This window comes from Lonchura striata, chromosome 15 (assembly GCF_050655825.1).
Source record: "Lonchura striata isolate lonStrDom1 chromosome 15, ASM5065582v1, whole genome shotgun sequence".
Classification (NCBI taxonomy): domain Eukaryota; kingdom Metazoa; phylum Chordata; class Aves; order Passeriformes; family Estrildidae; genus Lonchura; species Lonchura striata.
The window spans coordinates 4,306,665-4,332,947 of NC_140717.1; the positions used below are offsets into that span (position 1 = coordinate 4,306,665).

Here is a 26,283-nt window from a genome sequence, read left to right on the forward strand (position 1 = left end):
CGTGCTTTCTATTTTAGGCCACTTTGCCATCTAAAGCCGGACTCTGGGCTAAGTTAAGGAGGAGTTCCCTGTGGTCAAGGAGGAGAACCGAGACCCTTCGGAGCAGAGATTGGCGTCGGCTGGATGTGCCCGTGTCACCCTGCAGGCTGGGAAGCGCTCGGATCCCGGAGCAAAGGGCTTTCGGTGCGGTGTAAATGTGACTGGTGTAATCTGTTCTCACTGTCGGTGCTCGTATGAATTGACAGGAGCTGCCCTTTTCGTGCGCTGTCCGACTGTAATGGACAGACACGTCCCCGGGGAGCAAGGAGAAGTCCCAGCCGAGGGAAGCAGTGTGGGGGCAGTGAGGGTCGCCGGCTGTGACAGGTCCCTGTCCCCCCAGATCCCGTTCCCTGCCCAGCCTGTGCCACTGGATGGGGCAGCGCAGCTACGTTAAAAAGGTCTCCTTCAAGAAGGTGATTTATTGAACCATCCGGTTTTCCTTCGAAGGAAGAACAGCCGCAGGCTCCTTCCCCTCCCCAGACCCACGGACGGTAACTGCCCCAGCCCCGCGGCTGCGGCCGATCCGGAGGGCGGGCGGGGGTTTGGGGCTGAACCCGCCCCTTTGGTCCCTGCAGCCGGGCCGGAGCCGGGCCGGTCCCGGAGCCGCCCCTCCGATCCGCAGCCGGGCCGCAGCCGGGCCGGGGCGGAGCCGCCCCTCCGATCCGCAGCCGGGCCGGTCCCGGCGCCGCCCCTCCGATCCGCAGCCGGGCCGGAGCCGGGCCGGTCCCGAAGCCGCCCCTCCGATCCGCAGCCGGGCCGGAGCCGGGCCGGGGCGGAGCCGCCCCTCCGATCCGCGGCCGGGGCGGAGCCGGGCCGGGGCGGAGCCGCCCCTCCGATCCGCAGCGGGCCGGGGCCGGGCCGGAGCCGGGCCGGTCTCGGAGCCGCCCCTCCGATCCGCAGCCGGGCCGGGGCGGAGCCGCCCCTCCGATCCGCAGCGGGCCGGGGCCGGGCCGGGGCGGAGCCGCCCGGGCCCCGCCCAGGCCGGGAGTTCCGCCGGGGCCGGAAGCAGCGCCTGGCCACGGAAGCGTCGCGGGGCTGGTGGTTCGGCAGTGCCGGTACCGGGGCTCGGGCAGCTGTGGCGGGGTTGAGTGGAGCCGGACGACAGAGGCTGGGCAGTGCCCGATGCGAAGGGACGGGGACCGGGCAGGGGACGTGGCCGCGGGGGCGGCGGGAGCGGCTGGGCCCGGGTTCACCGGCGGTGTTGGGTTAACTGGGGCTGGCCATGGGGCAGGGCCGAGGTGGCAGAGCTGGGGTGTTCAGCTGGAGAGGAGAAGGCTCCAGGGAGAGCTCAGAGCCCTTCCAGGGCCTAAAGGGGCTCCAGGAGAGCTGGAGAGGGACTGGGGACAAGGGATGTAGGAACAGGACACAAGGAATGGCTTCCCAGTGCCACAGGGCAGGGCTGGATGGGATATTGGGAATTGGGAATTGTTCCCTGGGAGGGTGAGTAGGCCGTGGCACAGGGTGCCCAGAGCAGCTGTGGCTGCCCCTGGATCTCTGGAAGTGCCCAAGGCCAGGTTGGCCAGGGCTTGGAGCAGCCCAAGATAGTCCCTGCCCATGGCGAGGGTTGGAACATGATGAACTTTAAGGTCCCTTCCAACATAAACCGTTCCATGAATCCATGCTGCAACATTCCTTGTGCCAGCTGTGCTGTGGTGGCTGCTCCATCCTCAGCAGTGTCACCTCACCCTGGACGTCTCCATGGATGTGCACATCAGTGGGAATTGCAGTGCAGGGATTGTTTCTGGCGCTGGGAAAATAAATTTCCCTGGGAAAATAAGTTTCCCTGGTTAATCATGTTCTTTGTCTGTCTCTTCCACTGTACCTGAAATCACAGGGCATGACAGATTAATCGTGGGCTTGTGGTTTAGACCAATGTTCTTTGTGGGGGGGGAAAGCTTCTGAGAATAATCAGGATTAATTCTCTGTTGAGGTTATCCCATACTCAGGTTTATTCTCTTCTCTAGCTGAAGAAGCTTTTGGGCAGGACTTCTGTCTCTTCTAGGATGTTTTTGACTTGGACTGGAGATTTTGGTGCCTTCCAGGCTTGAAATGAGACACTTGGCATGTTTTTCTGTGTTACAAGCACACATTTCTATGTGCAGCTTTCAGAATGACTCTAAAAATTTTAAGTGCCAAATTAAATATATGACAAAACTGAACTGAAAACCAGCTTGGCTTATTCTGCTAAAACGTTTTGGTGTTTTCTTTTTTTCCCCCCAAAGAAATTGTTCCTCATAAAGTAAGAGTTGCTTCTATCAACATCCTAATTTTTAAACTCCTCTGGAAAGACAGAATTATTTTTAGTTTTCTAAGCTGTGGGTATTGCTGTTGCTCTGCTGTATTATCTTAATTGAGCTCTAAAATGTTAGATTACAGAATTTTTGCCTAAATCCATAGGTGACAGATTTATGGAATGAAAAATATTATTGTTTTGCTTGCTGTCTAAACCATGACCCCACTTCTGAGTCAGAGTTGTTCAGCTTTAGAGACACTGCTCTTGTTTTAATTGTTATTCAGCCCAGGCAATGTGGCTGCAAGTAAACGTGCATCTGAGGAGATGTATTACCTTCTTAATAAGAACATAACTTTTTAGTACCATTTTGCAGAATTCAAAAGATCTGTTAACCTGCAACTTTCATTTTTTGTAAGTCTGAACTCTTTTAACAGCACCCATAACATTCTTTCTACTGAGTTACTCTAATATTTGACTTATAGTTAATTTCAGAAAGTTAATTGAAACATTTATGAGCCAACAAATGCTGTTGAAGATGAAGCTCTGGGAATTGGCAGGAGTGGGGAAAGCTTTTGTAGGCTCAGCCTGTGTCCCTTTTCTGGCTGAGTGCTGTGAGATTCTACACACAGGCACCAAAAACACTCTTTTAAAGCACAGACAAGGCTGTGTTTGGGTTGTCCTTGCAGTTTGTGCTGTCATGAGAGACACTGCAAGTGTTGAAAGAGGCTGCAAAGGCCAGAGTTCAGCACAGCTCTTCAGCAACCCCCTTTAAATATCTAATTTCCATATTAAAGAGTGCCCCCAAATGCGTTTTGTTGTCATGGGAGATATCTGTGGCCTTTCAGTAAGGAACAGGGATGAAAGCTTAGCACCATATTCCAGATTTCCTCTGATACATGTCCAGGTACCCCCAGAATTTGGCATTTTGGTGGGATGGATGTATATGTGTTTTTAGGGTATAAATTGCTGGGCATAAATGTATTCCCAGCCAGAGTGTGTGTGTTACAGCAGGGCTGCAGCCTCTTTTGTTCTGCTGTTGACTGACTGACCTTGTAAAGTGCATCCTGTGCTGCTTTTGTTTGCTGAGGACAGGAACAAGCCACCAGGATGCCAGCGTTGCCTCTGGACGAGCTCCAGCTGACAGAAAGGGATCCCAAGACAGGGAAGCTGAGAACTCTACCAGCACTGGTGAGTTCTGGCTTTCCTGAAAGCCAAACAGACCTTCAATAAACAATTGTCTTATATGGAGGCTTGGTCTGGGATATGTGACAGGAATGGCTGGAGCTGGGCCAGGGCAGGTCAGGCTGGAGATCAGGAAAGGTTCTTCCCCCAGAGGTGCTGGCACTGCCCAGGGAATGGGCACGGCCCCGAGGCTGCCAGAGCTCCAGGAGCCTTTGGACACCAGGGATGGACAGGGTGGGGTTGGTGGGGGTCTGGAGCAGGACAGGGGCTGCACTGGATGATTCTGTTTGTCCCTCCAGCTCAGGGTATTTTGTGATTCTGTAATATTTGCTCAGCCTGCTTGTTAAAGAATTTTTTAAAATGTGTTGAGATAGTAGAGATTTCATTTACCTACCATTAAAAAAAAAAAAAAAACCAAAACGCAAGAACCAAACTTATATTTGGAGTGAACTGTGTTTTCCCAGCACAATTCCCTCTCTTGAGTCTGTAACCTCTACTGCAGTGGAGGGATGCTCAGGGACTTTTTGCAAGCTCTGCCTCAGGTTTAGCTCCAAGCTGTGGCACTGGGATTCATCCCTTGTGCCTTCAGCTTGATGAAACCAGAAAATTCAACCCACAGAAGCCCTTTTCTCCCAGAAGTAAGGCCTGGAGAGAGTCTTTTGTGTGTGTTGCAGGAATGGGATTGTCAGTGCTGCTCATTCCTGAGGAGCTTTACCCTGACCACACGTGTGGGATGAGGCAGAGCCCAAACCTGCTGCTCACTGAATTCTCCTTTTAGGGTGGGTGTATTTGGGCAAAGCCTGTTCAGTAACCTTTGGAAAAGGTAGCAAAGTGTTTGTGTCTTTGATGGTTGTGTCAGTTTGAGTTCATGGAGTATTGTGCAAGAACCAGTTCAGAGGAAAAAGAGAGAGTTCAAAGGCATGCCAGGAAGCTCCTGCTCTTTGTTTCGATGGCGTGGGAGGGTTGCTTTGTCAGGCTTTGGTTAAGAGAAAGCAAGGAGCAGCAACTGCCAAATTATCAAGATCTGAAAATGTTGCTTATAAAGAAGGATACAAACCCACTGCCTTCAAAGGGTAGAAAATAGGAAGTTACCAGGAAAGGGAATGTTCCTGTCATCAAGACTGTAGTGACAAGACAAGAAGTAATTGGTTCAAAATGAAATTTGGGTTAGATATTGGGAAGGAATTGTTCCCTGTGAGGGTGGAGAGGTCCTGGCACAGGGTGCCCAGAGCAGCTGTGGCTGCCCCTGGATCCCTGGCAGTGCCCAAGGCCAGACTGGATGGAGCTTGGGGATAGTGGAAGGTGTCCCTGCCTCTGACAGGGGTGGAACTGGATGAGCTTTAAGATCCCTTCCCACACAAACCATTCTGTGATTCTATAATGTCAAGTTGTATTTAAAGGTAGCTTTTTGTTTCCTGGAATTCAGTGAGCAGATGGTGACATTCCTGTCACTTGGTCTGGAGTTTTAATACAGCGGTTTTTTGGCTTTTTGCAGCACCCAGAAATTAAAGCAGATCGGTCATTTGTGCTGTACAAACCCCCTCCTGCCATCAGAGACCCTGCTCTGGTGGAGGAGTTCCTGGAGCGAGCAAAATTCATTGCAGATGACCTGAACTGGCTTCTGGCTTTGCCTCATGACAAATTCTGGTGCCAGGTAATCATTGCTTTTTATCTGAAGATTCAATGTAAACATCTAGGTGCTTGTAAAAGCCATAAGCCTTGCATCATTTTCATAAAGATCCTTGTTATGTCATGCAGGAAACATTTAATTTCTATTCTGCACTTTAGAATGCAAAGAAAGTATTTCCCTAAGGATTTTCCATTGGGAATTTTAAGAGCTGGCTTTTATTGATGGATATTGGAGTCCTTTTCATTGGAGCCTAAGTGTTTTAGATTGCTTTAAATTTAACTGGGACGCTCAGGAGCACAATGTATGAAGGTGTGAGATTCCCTCCTTCCTATTTTCCTGCCTTTCCTTGTGCCAGGTGATATTTGATGAGACCCTGCAGAAGTGTTTGGATTCCTACCTCCGCTCTGCACCTCGCAAGTTCGACGTGCTCTGGGATTGCCACCCGGAGGTGCATGAGCTGCAGAAATGCCTCCATCGCAGTGTCTTCCTCACCTTCCTCAGGATGTCCACCCACAAGGAGTCCAAGGTAAATATTCCTATGCCTTGTAGGTGCTCCAGGCTGTGTGACTTAGGAAAAAAGAGAGAAATTAATAATTTTCCTTCTGGCAGGACATTCCTCTCCCTGATGATTTTATCAGTTGGGTTCTCAGTGTGGAGATGATAACACTCAGAGCTGAGGCATCCAAACTATGCAGTGATTCCTTGGTTGATTGCCTGCACCTCCTTCCCAAGCAATAGCAGGTTATCCATGTGTAGTGGTTGGATATGTCATGGTAAGAGGAGAGAGAGCACATTGGCCTTTGTGTGGCCACATGGAACAGGCTCTTCAGGCCACCAGTTCCTGACCGTTCACTCCCTCAGGGCCACGTGGTACTACAAAATTCCTGCTAATACTTGTGTCTCCATGAGCTGGCCCCAAGTTTTGGACATACAGTGAAATGTCTCTAAATTACAGTTATCTTGGCATCAACAGGCATTCAGCCTGGAGAAGAGGAGGCTCCAGGGAGACCTCACAGCCCTTTCTAGTGCCTGAAGGGGCTCCAGGAGATCTGAACTGGGATGTGGGACAAGGGCCTTGAAGGACAGGACAAGGGGGAAAGGATTCACCCTGTCAGAGGGCAGGGATAGATGGAATATTGGGAAGGAATTATTCTCTGAGAGTGTGGGGAGGCCCTGGCACAGGGTGCCCAGAGCAGCTGTGGCTGCCCCTGGATCCCTGGAACTGTCCAAGGCCAGGCTGGATGGGGCTTGCCCCTGGCAAGATGGACTTTAAGGTCCCTTCCCACCCAAACCACTCCGAGATTCTGTAATTAAAAGGCATCCTCATCACTAAATGTGTGAGTGCAACTCCCATCTGGAGCTATGGGATTTTCACCTCTGGGCAGGATGAGTGAGGCACCTTGTGTTTCAGCAGGGACTGGATCATGATGCGTTAGGCTGTGTTGATTCTCTTGCTTATCACAGTGGTGACATTCAGGATGTTTTGAAGGAAAGGCCTGGGAGTGGAGGACTGGGACAGGAGCAGGATGAAGGAATGCTGGAGCCTGCAGCTGGCACCACTTCAGCAGAAGTACCCAACACCTCTGTGGTGTCTTTCATTGCAGGATCTGATTAAACCTCACCACTTGGAGAGGAAGGCGAGCATTTGAAACCATTTTCTAGATGAGTGATCTGCAGGGAATGAATAGTCCATTGTCATGCAGGAGTCAGCAGGAGTTCTGGAAAGGGAATCTGGCCAGCACTGAGCCCCATCCCTCTGCTTCAGCAGGGAGAATGTGCCCTGCCTTTCACTGGGATTGAAAACATTTGCTGTCACAGGCAAACCGGGCTTCTGAAAATCCAAAATCACATTGCAGCTGCCTGTTTCTCAGTGTCAGACAATGGAATTTTTCTCATCCAGAATTTTGTAAGAAATGCCTTCAGTGTGATGAGTTTTTGGCACAGTGTTCAGCAGTCAGCATGAAGAGCTGCAGCTCTGGGGTTTGTCCCTGATTCTGTGGTCTCTGGTGCTGGGTTCTGCTCTCCCAGGGTACAAGAACCTCAGGCTGTCCCTGTGCCTGGTTACTCATTTGTGCTCCTGAGCTGAGCTGTTCTGGTGTCAGGCTGGAAACTGGGGACCTGTAGGGAGATTTCTTTTAAAACTTTTAGGTAGATTAATTCACCTGCTGGTGAAGGGATCAGTGGGGTGCCTGGTGTGGCAGGGACAGGAATGTGGGAATAGATAGCTCCACAGAAGCTGTTTCAAGCAGTGTTGCTGCCTTCTATGAAGTAAATTCCTTAATACACCTTTGAGAGATGTTTTTACAGGTGCCATTATAATGCTGGAGTTACTGCAGAGTAAGATATGGATTATCCTTTAAATTCCTTTTCTTTTTCTATCTTTGTAGGATCATTTTATCACTCCCTCTGTCTTTGGAAAAATTATTTACAATAACTTCCTGTTTGATATCCCCAAGATTCTGGATCTCTGTGTCCTTTTTGGGAAAGGAAATGGCCTCCTGCTCCAGAAGATGATTGGTTAGTAAAAACCAAGGAACACCTTGCTATATTTAGACTTTTGCTTGTATGACAAGTGACTTACTGGGGTTTATACCAGTGGAACTGTTCTGAAAACTAATTGTTCTGTAGCACCTAAGATCTGTCATTTCTAGATCAGATTGTGCTTTTTTTTTTCCTTATGCACTTTGCTTGTTCCAAGGAAAGCTTCATGTCCTGCTTTGCTGCCCTGAGCTAGGCTCATGTTGTTAAACATAAACCTAGGCTCCGTTGTTTCCTTTGCAAATTGAATGTGTCCTCAGCCCTTGTGAGTGGAATGTGAGGCTCTGTAAAATCCTGGTAGAGATGGGAAAGGGTGAGGAGGGGTGGGAGATGGGCACAGTCCAGCTGGGAGTGCTGTTGTTCCCAGAGCTGGGAGCCAAATGAAACATTCAGTGTGAGGTAATCACTGTTATGGGAAGTGGGAGGACCTGAAACTTCAGTACAGACATTGATGTATCCAGAGCTTCCAAACCACAAACACTTCAGAGCCCTGCTCAGGCTGTGCTTATCCCTGGATTTCTGTGTCTGTACACACGGTCTTAGTGGTGAGTACACAGGGAGGAGCATCCAGCCATGGATCCTGAGGAGTAGAGATGGAGCATATTGATTTAACTTGTCTATTTATCCTGTGCTCCCTTCCCAATCCTGTGGTCTTTAATATCACCTGAATGGAAGAATATCTGCCCTTGGATTAAGTGAACTCTTCCTGAATTCTAACCCACTTTGTCTGGAGCTCATGGGATGAAGGTTTTCCATTTCTTTGGTAGTTATTTTTTGTCTCATTTCCAAGTTCACTCACATGAGAAGTGTTAGAGATCATGTGGTGCAGACAGATTTCCAGCCAGAAAATCTTAGATAAACCTTTGCATTTTTAATCTTTTTATCCTTTTTCAGTAGCTTCTACTCTAAATTCCTCTGTCAAGCCTAAGAGATGGAAAGCAGGCATGGCAAGATAGATACTTCCCTTTCAGATGCACAGCTTAGATTATCTGGGTTTTAAAACAAAAGAGACCTAAGTAATGAAACTTTGAATTACACTCTGGAGTGCCACCTAATCATGCTGCATGCAGGGGGCCAAAGATTTGCTCACCTGATTATTTCATTATGTCATGACAGTAATGACATGAGCAGTTCTGCTGTGTAATTCATAACTTCATAAACTTGAGGTGCTTCTCAGAGTATAATTTATCTGAAACTTGTCTCATGGCTCTGTCTTTGCTGGAGAACTCTTAATTGTCATAATCTCAACAGTAATTCCCAGGAAAATAGGAGCCTCAGTGCTTGCTTGGTGAGGATTTATGGTAAGGCATTACTCAGTGGAGTATTTTGTAAAGATAATGGAGTCCTAGTAATATAATAGCAGGTGTTACTAAAGCCTCATTACCTTTAAGAAATATTCGGCAGCACATCTCCTGGTGTGTGCTGAACTGTTATCAGTAATTAAAAGTCAACTCCAGTTGTCAAATAAAGGAGCTGGGGTTGTTCAGTGATAGTATTTGCATTATTCATTGATTCAGCCCCTGGAGCGTGAATCATCTGACATCTCATTTGCTCTGCTCTGATGAGCATATTCCCAGTGCTGGATCTCCAGTGGCATTGGAGAGCTGATGGATCAGCTTTTTGGGAGCAGGGCCTCTGCATGAGCTCAGGAATCAGGGTGGGCTGTGTCCCACATGGTCACTAGGTGTGTCAGCAATAACACAAGTACCATTTTCTGCTGCAAATTTGCTCATTGGCATCAATGTATGAACTGATGGAAATGCTCTCCTTTCCCTTTTCAGGAAATATCTTCACTCAGCAGCCCAGTTACTTCAGTGACCTTGATGAAACTCTGCCCACTGTCCTCCAGGTACTGCTTTCCTGCTTTTCATCTGGAAATGTGGCATAGCTTGGAGAATGGAAAGGGAACATCGTAGGTGGGCAGAATGCATTTCATGAAATCATGAAATATCCTGAGTTGGAAGGGACCCACAAGAATCATCAAGCCCAACCCTTGGCCCTGCACAGACACCCCAACAGTCCCACTCATTGTCTAAACACTTCTTGAACTCTGACTGCCCTCTGGGGGAAGAACTTTCCCTAGTATCCAGCCTAAGCCTCCCCTGACTTTGCTGTTTCTCCCTTTCCCTACTTTGTTAATGTGTGTCAGGGAGGTTTTGAACCTTTATCTAAAATTATTATGTGATGACTCTTCCCTCCCACCTTCCTTTAGCTTCTGGCCTTCTCTGCTATGTCCCACTGCTGGCTCCTGTCTGTTAACACTGCCCTGTTCTCCTGATTTAGGTGTTCAACAATATTTTGCACAAGTGTGGTTTGCAGTGTGAAGGGGCCTCTGCTGAGCCCCAGAAACTGGAAGAGAAAATCAGTGTGACTGCAGGGAACATGCCCCTCCAGGTAGGACTGAACTCTCTGTACTCCTGCTGAACAGACCACAGAGGATCATTCTGTTCTCAAAAGCTCCTACAGCTCATGGTTCTGTGGCATTCTTGCACTCTTTGTCCTGGGACATGATGATAAAACCTTTCCACCACGAGCTGATTCGTTTCACCCACATCCTTTGGATCGTGGATAATTTTAAACCTGGCAACTTTTTTGCTTAATCAGCTTGTAAATAATGTAACAGAGTATCTGACAGAAGTCTCCACCTAACCCTGGAGGTGATAAGAGCTGATTTTTTTTCCTTCAGAAATATGTGTTTTAACAACAGTGTAATTTAACTGCAAGTTAATTAAGAGGTGTTTGTGTGCTGGGGGCTGTACAAAGACCGTAAATGTGGTCCTCTGCAAAAACTTAGTCTTTCAGTTTGTGTGTGGGACCAAACTATCAGTTCAAACTATGATTTATTGATACTAAAAATGATAGTTTGAAACTGTCATTTAGTGTGTCATTCAGTTTGTTTCAGCTGCTTTGGAAATGCACTGGACAATACTGCTGAAAACATCCCTTTGGTTCCCATGTTTCCCATGTTCCCTTTAATTCCCATGGTTCTGCCATGCAGTGCTTCATGAAAAGAATTCCATGTGTGGAGAGTGTATTGAGGGCAAAGCCACTGTCCTTTGTGTGAACAGGATCTGATGAAGGTTTTTATAATCTCACAGGATCTCTAATGAAAGCAGACAGTTGGAATTGCATTATAGATCTTTAAACAAACATTAGGAGTTCTAGGAGAAATGTTGTGTCTGCCCCCAGACCCTGTAGCAGGTTTATGGTTGATACAGACTATGTGCAGTCAGGGGGAGGCCTGGCCCAAATATTCTGTGTCCCTGCTGGGAAAATTTGCCTGGCTCTTCCCTGAGTAACTGCACTTTCCCTCTCAGGAGCTGAAGGACATTGTGCTGTATTTATGTGACACCTGCACAACTCTCTGGGCCTTTCTTGATGTCTTTCCCTTGGCTTGCCAGACCTTCCAAAAACATGAGTTTTGTTACAGGTATGTCTTGGAGTGCAGACAGAATTTGTCCTGTCATGTAAAAATACTGAATGTGCTAATGTGCTGGCAGGAATGCAGCATAATAAATACATGGATAGAGGGAGGTGTGGATTTTCTCTTCTATGTCTGCTGTTATCTAGGAGTGATCCTAGAGCCAGGCACCCATGACAATTTCCAGTCAGCTGAACAATACTCAGTGTGAACAGTGGAAGGGTGGAGAGGGACCAGCTATGGACAAAAGGAACTTCCTGCTGTTCCAAAGCAAGGGAAGCAGAAAGTATTTCAGAGAAATAGTTCTTGAAGGTCTGAAAACAAATGCCTTTGATGTTATGCCCAAGTTTTATGTTAGAGAATATCAGTGAGCTTTGACAAAAGCTGAGTGGCTGGGAGGGGGTGACAAGGCATGAGTGGGAAAGGCCTCAAGCTGTGCCAGGGGAGGTTCAGGTTGGGTGTTAGGGAGCACTTCCTCATGGAAAGAGCTGTCCAGCCTTGGCACAGCTGTCCAGGGCAGTGGTGGAGTCCCCATCCCTGGAGGGATCTAACAGCCAGCTGAATGTGGCACTTGTGGACATGGTCTGTGGTGGCCTTGGCAGTGCTGGGGAATGGTTGGATTCAGTGCTCTCAGGAGGCTTTTCCAACATGAAGGTTTCTGTGATTCTGTGAGTGTTGGGTCTTTGCAGGCTGCAGATCTGTGTTGGGGGTTTTTCTGGGTTGAGCAGATGGTTCTGATCAGCACCAGGATGCTTCTCAAATGCTTTTCTTTCCTACCCCTTCAAAGACCTCTTTGTGATTTCCTTAGAGTGCTGCTCTTTTTCTGTGGTGTTTTTGCTTGTGTTCTGGGGCAAAAATACCAAAATGAGGTGATGGTCACGGGTCCTGCTCGTGAGGAGGGTTTAATGAAATCAGCCATTTGTTCTGCCTTTTAGCAAATGAGTTTTGGAACCTCAGCTGACAGATACAGGTTTGTTCCCCCTTTGTACAGATTAGCTTCGTTTTATGAACTGGCAATTCCTGAGCTGGAATCTGCAATCAAGAAGAGGCATTATGAAGATAACAGGTGAGAATTCCTGCAAAGGCTTCCTTTGGATCTTCAGTGAGATTTCCCAGGGCTTAGTTAAAAATTCACTTCATGCTGCTTTACCCATCCCTGAGGAGCCTGGCTTTTTTTATGCTGCTTCAAAGCACTCTGAAGAGATGACTTCTGTAATAGCAAATTTTCCTGGGCAGTGGGGTGACGGATCATTTTTAGTGGTGTGTAAGAAGGAATTTGATGGGAGGTGCATTCAAATTGTAACAAAGTGTGAGAACATGAATGATATCTCTCTGTACCTCAGTCTCACTGTAAGGCACAGGCTGTGCTGGTACAGCAGGGGTCTCATGTGGGGAGCTGCCAGGACAATTGGGATTGAAACCAGCTTTATTTGGAGCATGGATTTTCCTTAATGACCATGGAATGTGTCTAATATCTGGTCTTTGCTGGAAGGAGAATATCATCCTAACGAAATTCTTCTAGAGGATTAATTCTGGCATAAAGGTGTGTTACAAATTCTTGTGCTGACACCAACAGTGTCTTTTGCTCTCTCTGAAGTGTTTTTGCTGATTTGTGGAGGAGGATTTCGCACTCCAGAAAGAAGATGATAGAGGTTTTTCACATCCTAGTAAACCAAGTCTGTCTGCAGCCCATCCTAGAGAGCAGGTATTGGCACTTGGCTCTGTGCTACTCGCCAATTACTTGATTGCTGTGTGGGAGAAATTTTCTCATTTACAAATTTACTGGAGAAAATGAACAGAAACTTCTATTTGTGTTGGGATTGTAGCCAAAGACTTGGCTAAGGTCAAATTCTGTTGTCCTGTGTATCAGGAATGTTCCAGTTGGAGCTGTTGGAATCTCTGTGGTGAGCTGGGTCCAGTGAGATTTCTGACCCCAGTGTGTGGCTCATGCAAAGTGTGATCATGTGTAACACCTTGAGACCTGATTGTGACCTTCCAGGACCTGGAGGGCCAAACAATACAGATGGAGAGAGACTGTTTACAGGGTCTTGGAGTGATAGGACGAGGGGGAATGGCTTCCCACTGCCAGAGGGAAGGGTTAGATGGAATATTGGGAAGGAATTGTTCCTTGGGAGGGTGCTGAGGCCCTGGCACAGAGTGCCCAGAGAAGCTGGGCATTCCTGGAAGTGTCCAAAGTCAGGTGGGATAGGGCTTGGAGCAATCTGGGACAGTGGAAGGTGTCCCTGCCCATGGCAGGGGGTGGAACTGGATGGGCTTTAAGGTCCCTTCCCACCCAAAGGTGCCTTGGAACAAGGTTTGGAGCCTCAGCAACACCCAGGGGTTTGGGCACTGAGGCTGCAATGGGAGTTTGCTTGGCAGGTGTTCTTGCACAGGTGAGCACAAACTTCCTGGAAAATTTACTGGTGTAATCCCAAGATGTCATAAAGGCACAATTACAAGGGCTCTGCACACCATTTTCTGCTTACTGCAAATCTGAGGCGTCAAACTATTTATAAAGTCTGTCTGAAAACTTGTAATTCTAGGTGTGTTACAGCTTTAGATCTAAGTGCTGCAATGTTTGCTGAAGCCTTAAAAACCACTTGCTTCTATTTGACTCTTTGCTCCTGTGAAAGCCAAATGTGGCCTGAAATCTCTTTTCAAATGGGGCTTTCCCTTGGTGTGTAAATGTGAGTGGTTTGGCTGGTGGGGCCAAACGTTGGCAGACTTGCCTCTGAGTGTTCACTGTGCTGTGTTTTCTTGCAGCTGTGAGAATATTCAGCCATTTATTGAAGAATTTCTGCAGATCTTCACCTCGGTGCTTCAGGAAAGGAGGTGAGTCTGGCTGGCAAGAGGCCCGAGGGGGACTCTGCTCCTTCCTCTGCCATTCTTTACAGCAGAATTGCCTGAGGCAGCATTACGAGGCATTTGGGAGTCAGAAATCCTTGTAAGTAGCTGGGAGAAGTGCAGTGAGAGGATTTCAGCCTGCAGCAGACACTGACACTGAGAAATGCTATTCTTCACTCCCTTTAATCCAGCCTCTCAAAAAAAGAGAAGGGAAATTTAGCCATTAGCTCCCTTGACAAGTTAGTCTGTTATTACAGATCTGTGCTTTCCAGCTGGGCTGACCAGACCAGAAAAATATTAAACATGAATGCTGGAGATGCAAAGGAAGTGGCAGAACTTGGAATTCCATCTTGTCCTCCTGCCCATGCTGGCATTCTGAGCACGTTCACATGGTAAAGCAGATTTTCCCTGTAATGCAGCACTGGGTTCCAGCCCTCACACCTGAGGAGTATTGCTGTGGTGTAGTGGGACCAAAATCAGGCATGGTTGGAATCCAGCATTGGCTGAGAGGCTCTCTGTTCCTGCCTGAGCACTGAGGCAGGCAGAGAGGCACAGTAGTGGTAATTAATTGAGCTCTACTGATTAAACTTGCTCCTGTGTTTGCAGATTTCTCCGTGACTACGACGAGCTGTTCCCCGTTGAGGATGATGTGAGTCTGCTCCAACAGGCATCCTCTGCACTGTATCCTTGGGCTTTGCACACCTGCCTGCTCTTGGATTCCTTCACACAAGTGGCATTTCTGCCTCTGGTTAAGCTGCATGACTGGCAAAGAGTACTGGAAAGTTGTCCCTTAACAGATAAAAAAGAACAGGGGGTGTTGTTGCCGAGGAAAGCTGAGGATGCCCCATCCCTGGAAGTGTCCAAGGCTTGAACAGGGCTTGCAGCAGCCTGGTCTAATAGAAGCTGTCCTTGCCCATGGCAGGGGTGGGACAAGATGAGCTTTAAGGTCCCTTCCCACCCAAACCATTCCGTAGTTTTGTGAGTGTTGATGCAGGCACAAATTTGGACATTGCTGACAATCCCGTAGTTATTTCAGGGTGATCCCTGAACATGTGCATCCAGGAATGTCCTTAATGCTGTGCTCTTAGAGACGAGACCAGGACAGCCTATATCCTCCAAGCAGTGGAAAGTGCCTGGGAAGGGGTAGACAGGAGAAAAGGACAAGCTGTTAAAGATCCAGCAGCATCCAATGGAGCTTCAGCAATAGTGGAGAGCACCCCTGAGGACAGGGAGGATCCAGGGGCTGCGTGTGCCCTGGAGGATGAGGTGAGTACAGCTCTGTGGTGGGACTGGGCTCTGCTCTTCCTGGGGGCTCTGCTCTTCTGGCCTTCCTCTATCCATGAGGACAGGCTTGATTTGCTCAGCTTTGTGGACAACATAAGATTTGGTGTAATTTCTGACCTTTACTGGATCTCCGTGCAGCCTTGAGAAATGAGACATGAAGCTACACCTGAATCCTGAGTTATCTCTGTACAAATTGCTTCCAGCTCTCATGGCTTGGGTTTTCCCTTGCCGGATATTATTCAAATACTCTGTTTCATCCCTGCAGTTCATGTGCATATTTTTGAAATGCAGAGCTCGCCTGTTATTTGAGGAAGGATTCTCCAGGGTGTCCTTGCTGACTCAGGGACTGGCAAAAGTAGATGTGTGCCCGAATCTGTGTTGGAAACCTTGTGTATTTTAAACTGCTGATTTCTCTTTTGGCTCCAGTCTTGGACTTGTGTAAATGCTGACAGCCCAGAGTGCTGCTTTCCCTGTGTTTCTGTGCACACTGCCTGCCCTCAGCTCTGTGCCTCCCCAGTGCCCACCAGGTGTGTTTGGTGTCCACAGTGTGCTGGTGCTGCAGCCGCGCCTATCGCCCGCGTGTCTGGAGTGGAGCTGGACTCCCTGATCTCCCAAGTGAAGGATCTGCTGCCAGATCTTGGAGAGGGATTCATCCTGGCCTGCCTGGAGGAGTATGGATACAACACAGAGCAGGTGATCAACAACATCCTGGAAGAGAAATTGGTGCCGTACCTGGATAAGCTGGACCGAAGGATGGAAAGGTGTGAGACAACCTCTGGTTAATTGTTCTCACTGAAGGCTCAACACTTGTAGAGCTCTAAGAATTTGCATATTTGGGGTAGAGAAGTGCAGTGAAGGCTTCTCATTGTCACCTGTCACCAGTTTTCTGCTGTCCTTGTGTCCCTGCAGAGTGGGACCTTTGCTGCTCAGTGTTAGAGTAGAGCAGGTGCTGTGTTGTGTTTTATGACAGGAGACAAAACCACTTGTACATGAAATGCTAGACTGGACTAGAACGTAATAGAATAGAATGCTGGACAATAGAATATGATGCCTTCAAAAGTTACTTTGCTGCAGTGTTGTTTGTTGTCACAGCTGTGAAAATCGCAGCTGTCCTGCAGGAAAGGGCATCTTCAGAGGAGCCAATTCAGCTGGAATTCAACCACAGGGTCAAATATAGTTATTTAACAGGGTGCTGTTTTGTGACTGAAGATATGACAATTCAGATCCATTTTTATGTTCCCTCTGACAAACTTGCCTGGCTTGTCCTACTTTCCTGGATTGGACAAGGGAAGGAGGGTTTATAGCTGGTGGCAGGATTGAGTTGTTGGAGTTTGTCTGCAGCTGTGAGTGTGTGTTTGTGCTGCACCAGCAGTTCCTGACAGAGCATCAGGATGTGAATGTGCTGTTTGTTCACATTTCATGGAGTTATGGGCAGACTGTCTCACTGTTGCATTAAAGGAAAGCATCTTTATCGGAAAAATGATGTAAAAAAAAAATCTTAGTTTTGCAACAATCTTTGTGTTCCCACAATCAGATCTGCTGACTTTGGCACAACTGGTGCAGGACGGGCTTTAGGAAGGATTGGTTTTTCTGCAAAGCCAGCAGTTCCACAAGATAGAGCTGCTTTTTTTTTTCTTCCTCCCTTTTGCATCTTGAAACAAAGCTGCTGGTTCGATAGGAAATGTCGAATTCTGACCCCTGCTGATTTATAGGGGAGCACAGCAGCATTTGCAGCTGCCCAGCTGAGCTGTCTGCACCACCAAAGTGAATGTCAAAAATACAGTCTTTTGACTTACAAGTTGAACAAACATAAACCTGGAGCCCTGAGAAAGATTTAACAAGGGAGATAAATACCTTGAAATCAGCAGCAACAAATTATTGGAATTTTTTCCAGCCTGTAATTCATCACACTTAGTGTTTGTCTTCACCGAGTCACTGTGTTGAGACCAGGCAGTCTGTTGAATATTCTGTTTTCCTGCATGGTTTGATAGACTCTGAAATGAACAGGAGAATTTTCTCTTGGTTTTCTGTGAGTTGCTTTAGGTTCCCCTCAAATCCAAGCTTTGGGAAGTGCCGTGCTTGTGCCAGAGTGTGGCTGGGAAGGGAAGGGGTTGTGCCCTGTGACTCAGCCAGCACTTCTTGGTGTGCTTGGGATCATTTTGGGACTGACAAAGGATAAACCAAGGGCTTAGGGAAGGGAGAGGATTTCTCTTCCTCACTTCACTTTAGTTTTTATTCTCTCTCCTTGTTTTTTAACAGACAGCTGAAGCCAGACCCTACCCCTCTGGTCAGCTCTCGCTGTAACGTTTTCCAGAATGATGAGTTTGATGTTTTCAGTAGGGATGCAGTGGATGTGTCTCGGATCCAGAAAGGCAAGAGGTGAGTGTTGGCTCCCAGTCATTAACTCTGCCTGTCAGGAGGAACAAACACCTGGGAACCTGCACATTTATCTCTCCTAAAAACCTCCTGCAGGAATGTTTTGGCAGGGGAGAATGCTTATCAAAAATGTTTCCCACCTGTTTGTCTGGGAAAGTATAGTGAAATATTATGAGGGGGTTGGTTTCACTTAGTGTTTTTCCTAATTGGCTTTCCTGTGTCTGCTGTTGGAGATTGCTCTGCCAAGCTCATTTGTAATGTCAGGCTCTTCCTCCTTGGGCTTAATGTTAAACTTGCACTGAACAACAAACCTTGAAAAGTACCATCCCTGAGCCTGGGATTGTGACTCAGACCTGAGAATAACTAATGATTTGATCTAGAGCCAAGGGAAGATTCAATATCCATCTACTTCAACATCTGATAACATTCAGTGCCTTAGACTGCTGGTGTTGTGCCTACTGCTGTAAAGCTTCCTGCAGAAGGGCACTTGGACTCGTGGAGTAGTCTGAGTTGGGAGGGACCTTTAAAGGTCATTTAGTCAATCTACCTGCAATGAGCAGGGATCCCCCTGCCATGAGCAGAGATTTCTACAAAACCCCACCAGTTTTCACTTTGCTTTCTGCCTAGCTGGGTGTGTGGTGCTGGTTCCCTTGTTCCAGATTCTTTTAAAATGTATTACAGAATCATGGAATGGTTTGGGTTGGAAGGAACCTTAAAGCTCATCTTGTTCCACCCCCTGCCATGGGCAGGGACACCTTCTACTAGACTTTAAACACCTCCTCTAACCAGCCAAGTGTGACCTTAATGTTGGGATGTATTTATACAGCAGATAACTACAAGTCCAGCTGGAGTTGGAGCCACGTGACTTGAGAGCTCCCAGTTAAGGTTTTGGTTGCAAAGTTGCATGAAACTCTAGGCAAAAACCACTTTTGTTCCCAAGTCCAGTGGCCCAGCTCCTCAGAGCAGTGCCACAGTGCTGATCCTGTCTTGGTCGAGCAAGCAAGGAATTCCTTTTTTCTCTGGCCAAGGCCATGACTTTTGTTATGTCCATAGCTGAGAATTCACAGGCAGAACCTTTCTCCTCATGGTGATGCCATGCTCTGTGAGGCAGGTGCATTGTACAGGTGTGCAGGGTTATTCCTGATTCCCAATGCTTTGCTGGTTATCCCTGTTTCCCAAAGCCTTGCACAGATGTTCTGGGTTATCCCTATTTCCCAAAGCCTTGCAGCAGCAGCTGGTCAAGGCCAGGGAGCACTGAGTTCAGCACAGAGCATCCAGTGGCTGGAATATCCTGCTCGGAGCTCCCTCTGCAGATCACTTGGAAGCCTTAGGAAGCTGTAAATCATCCCTGAGCTGGGCTCTGGGATCTGCTCCCATGGCATTGCCTCCAGGGGCACCAGCACTCTTGGAGAAGTTCTCCTCTCTCCTGCTGTAGTTATGTGACCTCTTGGGATTATCCTCTTGCTGCTGCTCTTCCTGCTGTCATTTGCATTTCAGAATATTTGGGAAAAGTCTGCAGAACTCCAGACATACTAATTGTGGTTTGAGTACTTTAAAACCTGGAGATCAGCAGTGCCCAAAAATGACCATATCCAACTGAATCCAAGGAAAAGCTGCAGTACCTGATCTCCAGGGTTTGATATTCAGCACTGATGGGTTTCCCCAGTTTTGGGGTAACAGGGTTCTCCAAGCTTAGTCTGAGGTCTGCTTTGGATTTGAATTATATAAGATATTTAATTTTTTTTTTTCTCTTTCTAAGCACCTTTTGCTCACCAAATTCTCTTGTGTTCGGCGTGCTGTTGCTAAGCCCGGTGTCACCATAGTGCCTAAAGAGCCAGAGCAGGCTGTTCTGGCCACTCTCAGCATCAGCAGTTTGGAGTAGAGACTGTCCTTGAGAAAGAGAAATCCTGCCAGGGTGAGGAGGGAATCAAACACAAGGAAATGAATGTGCCAACACAGGCTCTGCTGATCCTGAAAAGTGATGGTACTTGTCTGTGCCTGTCCAGCCCTGGTAGTCAGCTGAATCTGCCAGAGCTCCAGGACTCCTGAGCTCCATGGGACTAGAGGAGCTATCCCATTGTTTTTCCTGGGATTGGTGCCCAGAGCATTTCATGCAGCTCCTCTGCAGTCATCAGACCAGCTTGACAGGAAGCAATTACCAGGTGCTGGGTTCAGGCTCAGCTGAATTCCCACAGGAGGTGTTATCCCAGGGATCCCGGGGTGGGTGTGAGCTCACCACGTGCTTGGGAGGGCATTGTGCCACCGAATGCAGGCAGTGAGTCACGGCAGGGAGGGAACCACCTCCAGCTCTAAACTTCCTTTGTTTTGGGATTCTGAATGAAAATCCGGGCTTCTGGGTCACATCCCCTCAGTCTGTCCCTTCCTGAGTCACTGCCACTGCCTTGGACATGTCCTTTTTCTGATATAATCCACTGGTGCTGGGTCCTGCTGGACTCTGGGGGCTGCAGGTTGTCCTGGGAATGCTGGGCAGTGGAATCCCCTGTTGCTTTGCTGTAAATATGTACTTGGCTGGTCTGAAAAATGGGACTTCAGAGCTTATGCTTGTGCAGCTTGAGACACACAGCAGCTGCTTTTTAATCCCTCTGTTTCTTGGTCTTCCCTTCTTTAAAATTACTATAATTTACTTGCCTTCTAAATTTTAAAAACAAGCCCTTGCAGTGCTCCAAGAGGTTGAATCATACTGACTCTACTGTTTTGTTCTTTGCCTTGGGAGTTGTGTTTATTCTAATTCTCACCTGGTTATTTTTTGGATCTCTCTGTCTACATGTGTCCTTTTCCTCTCACATTTGTGCTCCATGCACCTTGGCCAAGTTTCATCTGGAACAGAATTGCATTTGGCCTCCTGTAAAAGCTTCCTCTCTGTCTGAAGTGTGGTGGTCTACAATTCCTGCTCTTTTTTAGTGGCCAAACAATTCTGGTACAAATGACCCACCCTGGATCACTCCATCCAGCCCTGGGGCCAGCACAGGAAGGAGCTGGAGCTGCTGGAGTGAGACCAGAGGAGGCACCAGGATGATCAGCAGGATGGAGCAGCTCTGCTGTGTGGAAAGGCTGGGAGAATTGGGATTGCTGAAGAGAAAGCTCTGAGTTGACCTAATTGTGGGCTTCCAGGACCTGAAGGGGCTGACTAGAAAGATGGAAGAGAATCTGTTTACAAGGGCTTGGAGTGACAGGAAAAAGGGGCAATGGCTTCCCACTGCCAGAGGGCAGGGAGAGAGGGAATATTGAGAAGGAATCGTTCCCTGGGAGGGTGGGCAGGTCCTGGCACAGGGTGCCCGAGCAGCTGTGGCTGCTCCTGGATCCCTGGAAGTGTTCCAGGCCAGGTTGGACAGGACTTGGAGCATCCTGAGCTAGTGGAAAGTGAGGGTGGAATAAGATGAGCTTTAAGATCCCTTCCTGCCCAAACCATCCCACGAGTCTATAAACCAGCAGGCCAATAGGTGTGGTAAGCAGAGCCTGTGGCACTGGGGACGAGACTTGCACTGCTTCACATTCCACTGACTGACAGGGGGGAAAAGCAGCTTCAAGGGCAGGTTTTGACCCCTGCCTTTCCCTCCCGTTGCCGGGCAGGAGGGAGAAGGACACGACCCGGAGCTTGGTGAATGACAAGCGGCTGGTGGCCGAGCAGAGGCAGCGCTACAGCCAGTACAGCGTGGTGCTGGAGGAGCTGCCCCTGCAGCCGGGAGCAGCCCAGCCCTTCGAGGACTACGAGGACGAGTACGACGACACCTACGATGGGAACCAAGTGGGCGCTAACGACGCTGACTCGGATGACGAGCTCATCTCCAGGAGGTGAATGCTGAGGGGAGGCAGGGAGGGAGCCACGGGAAAATCACCACGGAATTCTCTGCCTGGGAAACGCTGCTTTGGGCTCTGTTGTTCCACGAGGGTTTCACACCACCCCTTTCTCTGTTTTCACTGTGATGTGCAAGGAGGAAGGTTTGGGTCTCCCTTCTCCTGTGGATAGTGAGTGTTCCCATGGCAGGCTATTCCTTGAACAGAGGGTGATTGCACTCTTGAGGCAAAGAACCTCCGTGAAAAGTGGCTCTACATAAATACAAACTAAATTCTTAGCCAGACCATTCCTAAACTTCAGGAATGTGTTGCAAATGAACACAGAGTGTGCCCAGGATGTTCTCCAGTTTCCACTTGGCTATTGCCTCAACTAGTCAGCAAATCCAAGAGGGGAATTTGCCATGTGTGGAAACTTGTACTCAGCAGTGCTTCTCCTTAGAAAAACTACCCTGCAGCAGGGAAAAACAGCTTGGAAATCAGTGGAGCTGGGCAACCTAAAATGGCTGGTTAGCAAAGGAAAACTTCAAAATTTGGGAAATTTTACAACCCTGCCAATCCCCTCTGAATGCTGGCAGCTGGAATTGAGTCTCTGAAGAGCTGCACAGCACTCTGCACCATGACTGACAACTGCACACAATTAGCTTTTGGGAAGCAAGGGGTAAGTGGGGATGGAGGCTGGAGAATATTTATTTTAGAAAACGTGGTTTAAAAGCTGCTTTAACATTTCTGAAAGTGGCCTTTTGAATTCTGATGGATTATGAAGATGTCACCATTCCTAACCTCAAACCAAATGGAAGCTTTGAGGCTCTTTTGTCCCTTTTTCCCCCCTCCTAAAGTGTTGAGAAGCTTCAATTTAAATCCTTTTTGTGTTTTGCCTGTAAGAACGTGGCACCCAGGTGTTTTTCCCTCTTTCACTGCTCCTAGAAACAATTAGTGGATGTCACTGCTGAAAACTGGATCTGTTGGTTTGACATAACAAAGGCTTTTCTGGTTTTTCATTTATTTCTTTGGCAGCGGAATGGTGGGTCTGAATTCCAATGGAATTTGAACACAGATACATATTTATGTTAAAGAAGAGTTATAGGCATGTGTAAATTCTTCCTCCACCCCCAGGCCTTTTGCTCTGCATGTTCAGAGTGATTCATAAAGCCTGATTAATTTCTCCAGGGTTTTCCCCCTGTAGGAAACTGGGGCACAGCAATGGAACTGGGGCTCCCTGGATAGCCCTGACCAGTCAGAGGGTTTGGAGCACAGCACTGGCTGAGCATTAATGGTTCTGTCCAAATTTGTCTTGTACAATATATGCTCCCTCTCTGCTGAGCTAAAGCCTAGCAAAGGATACTCCTTAATATTGCCTTGTGGCTTTGTCTGGATGCCCATTTCCCAAAGGAAGCAGTTGTTTCTGTGGAGAAATTCCTTGTGAGGTTTCAGGGTTGGGTTTTTTTTAACTATTATTATTATTTTCAGTGACAATTTCATAGTGAACATTCCCCAGTGGAGACTGTGTGTTTGTCAATTGCCTGCAGGAATGTGGCATTAAGTTCTGGGTCTCCTGTTTGGTGCTTTTTTGTTGTTGTTGTTGTTGTTCAGGAAAATTAAGTCCGTGAAATCTGTAAAGTCTCATCTTTTTAAAGACATAATGCAAACCAAAAAGGATGTGCTGTTCAGAGAAATGTTTGTGGTTGTGCTGTTTTCTTTTCTAACTATTTGTGTGTTAATTCCCAGGCCATTCACAATTCCTCAGGTCTTGAGACCTAAAGGACAGGAAGAAGGACAGGAGACAGAGGAAGAAGATGAAGAGGAGGAGGAGGAAGCTGAAAAGGAAAGAACAAAGGTAACGTTTAGTTGGAGTTGTATTAAAATTTACCATATTTCTTCCCTGCTTCAGCTGCAGGTGATGTGGAGCAGATTTCCTGTTTCAGAGAGGGAATCTTTGAGCAGCAGCAGCAGGGACTGAGCTGCTGTTCAAAGGCTGCTGGGCTGTGATGTGTCCCCAAGGACAGCCCTCCAATGCTTCCTGGCCTAACTGTGCTGGAGCAGTGACACTTGCTCCGTGGGGAGCTTTAATCTGCTTTATCCCAGAGACAGACAGAGCCAGCAGAGCACTCTGAGGGTCACTGGCACTCTGTTTCCACGGATGTGCTGGGAGCAGCCATGGTATGGGAAGATTTTCAGGCAGGTTTTGTGCCAGGTGTTGTGTTTAGAGTCCCTGACACCAATCCCACTGGTCCAGAGGTACTGAACCAGAAATTTACTCTGTTCCCAACAGAATCCTCTCCCCTCCAGGCTTCTGCATGGTGCAGGTGGGTTTCTGACCTGTTCCCTTGCCTCCTTGTAGGATCACTTTGTGCAGGACCCTGCTGTCCTGCGGGAGAGGGCTGAAGCCAGGCGCCAGGCCTTCCTTGCCAGGAAGGGGTAAGCAAGGATCTCCTTGGGCTCTGCAGCTGTTTTGCTGCTGACTGGAATTGTTGGGGCTGTTCCTGCTCCTTGACATTCCTGCGTGTCAGGCTCCTACCACAGTGGGGTGAACTTCCTTACCCACCCTTTATTTCACAGCTGGTTGTTTTATCCCATTGAATAGGGGTAGGCATGGCATGGAATCATGGAGTGGTTTGGGTGGGAAGGGACCTTAAGACCATCCAGTGCCACCCCTGCCATGGGCAGGGACACCTCCCACTGTCCCAGGCTGCTCCAAGCCGTATCCCAACCTGGCCTTGGGCACTGCCAGGGATCCAGGGGCAGCCACAGCTGCTCTGGGCACCCTGTGCCAGGGCCTGCCCACCCTCCCAGGGAACAATTCCTTCTAGCACCCAATCTAAATCTCCCCTTTTTCAGCATAAAGCCATTCCCCCTTGTCCTGTCACTCCAAGCAGCAAAACCCTGTGGAAGACAGGCTCTTGGAGAGCACAGCTCCCAGAGCTGAGACAGCTCCCACAGGGATTTTGGGACAGTTTCATAGCTGTTTTCAGCTGATGGGCTCAGTGTGTGGAAGGACACAGTGGTGGTGTGGCTGATGCTGCTCCTGGGCTGTCGCGGGAGCCCTGGGATGAGCCCCTCACACCCTGGTGTTTGTGGGGATGTGGGATTTCACCCCCAGGAGTGCAGCGTGCCTGTTGTGATGTCCTTTTCTGCGTCCTCCAGGCACAAGCACGACAGCTCTGCCGTCGTTGGGAACGCCAAGGGCCACGGGCAGAACCGGGAGACGCAGCAGGAGCGGAGGAAGAAAGAAGCAAACAAAAGCACCAGAGCCAACCACAACCGCCGGGCCATGGCCGACAGGAAGCGCAGCAAGGGCATGATCCCTTCCTGAGCAGCTCCAGGGCGGGGCTGCACCATCCCCTGGCCCCGCCCAGGAGGAGGATCCCTTTCCTCGGCATTCCCTTTGCTCAGGGGATGGATGTTGTGTGCAATACCTGACAACTGGGCTCGCAGGGAGCTGCATTCCCTGTGGGAGTGCTGCCTGTTCCCGGGAAGGAGCTGCCCTGACTGTATGTGCCAATGGCTGCACCCAATACATGGGACAGGCTGCAGCAGCCATTCCTGCCCTTTTGTACTATTTATAATTCACAGAGTTTTATTTTCATACTGGCTCCTGCCTACCCTGGAGTGGGCAGCTCTGAGAGCATGGCTTCTGTGGAAATGCCTTATCCTGAACTTGAGTTATAGCTTGTCCCAGGTTGGAAGGGACCCACAGGGATCATGAGTCCCACTCCTGTTCCTGCACAGACACCCCAACAATCCCACCCTGGGCATCCCTGGCAACACTGTCCATATGCTCCTTGAGCTCTGGCAGCCTCAAGTCCATACCCAGCACCCTCTGGGGGAAGAACCTTTCCCTGATATCCGCCTAAACCTCCTGACACAGCTCTGTGCTGGCACAGAAAGGCTCAGGCTGTTCCCACTGCCAGCAGACCTACAGGGGTTCAGGTGAGTAAGACCTTCTGGATTTCTGTCCCTCAAGTGAGGCCTGTGAAAACAGATGGTACAAATAAAAGATGTAGATGTCTTAGTTGGTTTTTTAAGGCCCTTACTGTACTGTAAATTTTTTAGGCCCAGACAGTATTGATTAACTTCCTGGTATCCAATTAGGCTTTGCTTGGTTAATTTACTGGTTAATGTGCCCCGAGTGCCATCTCCCCACCACGCTGTATTTTCTTACACTGCATTTTCTTACCTGTGCCTGTCACTCCCACAGTGGGAAAACCAGCAGTGGGTTGTACTCCAGGGCAGTCCCAGTGCTGCAGAAGCAGTGGGGTGATAAAGTGGTAGTAGGGTGGTAGTAAGGTCCACACCTTGGTGCCTGGTGTTGTGGCTGGAGCTGTGGGGCTGTTTGCAGAGCAGCAGAAATGCAGCAGAACAGCCACTGCCATGAAATGAGGGGAAGCCCTGGTGCTCCAAGGAGATTTTTCTTTGCCTGTCAGTGCTGCCCAAACCCCCCAGTGACAGGCATGGAAAAAGGAATAGATTTAGCAGCATCCCCAAATGCTGTATCCAGGAAAATCCCCTGCTGGGATAATGCTGCTCTCCTGCAGCTCCTGCTCTCTGCACTGATGGCTTCAGCTCCTCCCTGCTGCCCACTGCAGTGCTGTCCCCTCATCCTGTATTCAGCATTGGTTCTTGCTGCTCTGAGCCTGCACCTCTCTCTGAGCTGCTCAGCCTGATGTGGAGCAGCAGCAGAGCTCAGGGAGCTGGCACTCACTCAGATGGGATTGTCCCAGGAGAGCTTAAACCTTTTTCTTAACCATCTCCATAAAGCACAGCTGCGACTGGGACTGTAGTTGGGTTTGGCTCCAAAAACAAGCACAAGTGTTTAAGTGCTCATTGTGTTCTCAGAGTAAATGTTTTACCCCCCTGGCACTCGTTTGCAAACCCAACAAAGCTGCTGTGAGCACTGCTCTGATGGGCTCTGCCTCAGCCTGT

The 26,283-nt window shown here is 48.6% G+C and overlaps 1 protein-coding gene across 1 annotated transcript; it reads left to right on the forward strand.

The window, feature by feature from the left end:
• Positions 1–1,031: 1,031 nt before the first annotated feature.
• ASCC2 (activating signal cointegrator 1 complex subunit 2) lies at positions 1,032–25,372 on the forward strand. Its single transcript, XM_021537316.4, has 19 exons — positions 1,032–1,094; positions 3,365–3,460; positions 4,950–5,108; positions 5,440–5,610; positions 7,472–7,601; positions 9,404–9,471; positions 9,906–10,016; positions 10,940–11,052; positions 12,035–12,109; positions 12,641–12,748; positions 13,807–13,875; positions 14,494–14,568; positions 14,976–15,153; positions 15,718–15,932; positions 17,431–17,550; positions 21,139–21,360; positions 23,089–23,197; positions 23,702–23,778; positions 24,505–25,372. The coding sequence occupies exons 2-19, from the start codon at positions 3,380–3,382 to the stop codon at positions 24,671–24,673; spliced, it is 2,250 nt and encodes a 749-aa protein (XP_021392991.3). The 5' UTR covers positions 1,032–1,094; positions 3,365–3,379; the 3' UTR covers positions 24,674–25,372.
• The last annotated feature ends 911 nt before the right edge of the window (positions 25,373–26,283 follow it).

Excerpts from the sequence above, each read along its gene's own strand:
- ASCC2 (XM_021537316.4), top strand. The coding sequence starts at position 3,380 with ATGCCAGCGTTGCCTCTGGACGAGCTCCAGCTGACAGAAAGGGATCCC. Across the intron at positions 7,602-9,403 it reads CCTGCTCCAGAAGATGATTG|GAAATATCTTCACTCAGCAG; the intron begins GTTAGTAAAAAC and ends TTCCCTTTTCAG. Across the intron at positions 14,569-14,975 it reads CAACAGGCATCCTCTGCACT|AGACGAGACCAGGACAGCCT; the intron begins GTATCCTTGGGC and ends CTGTGCTCTTAG.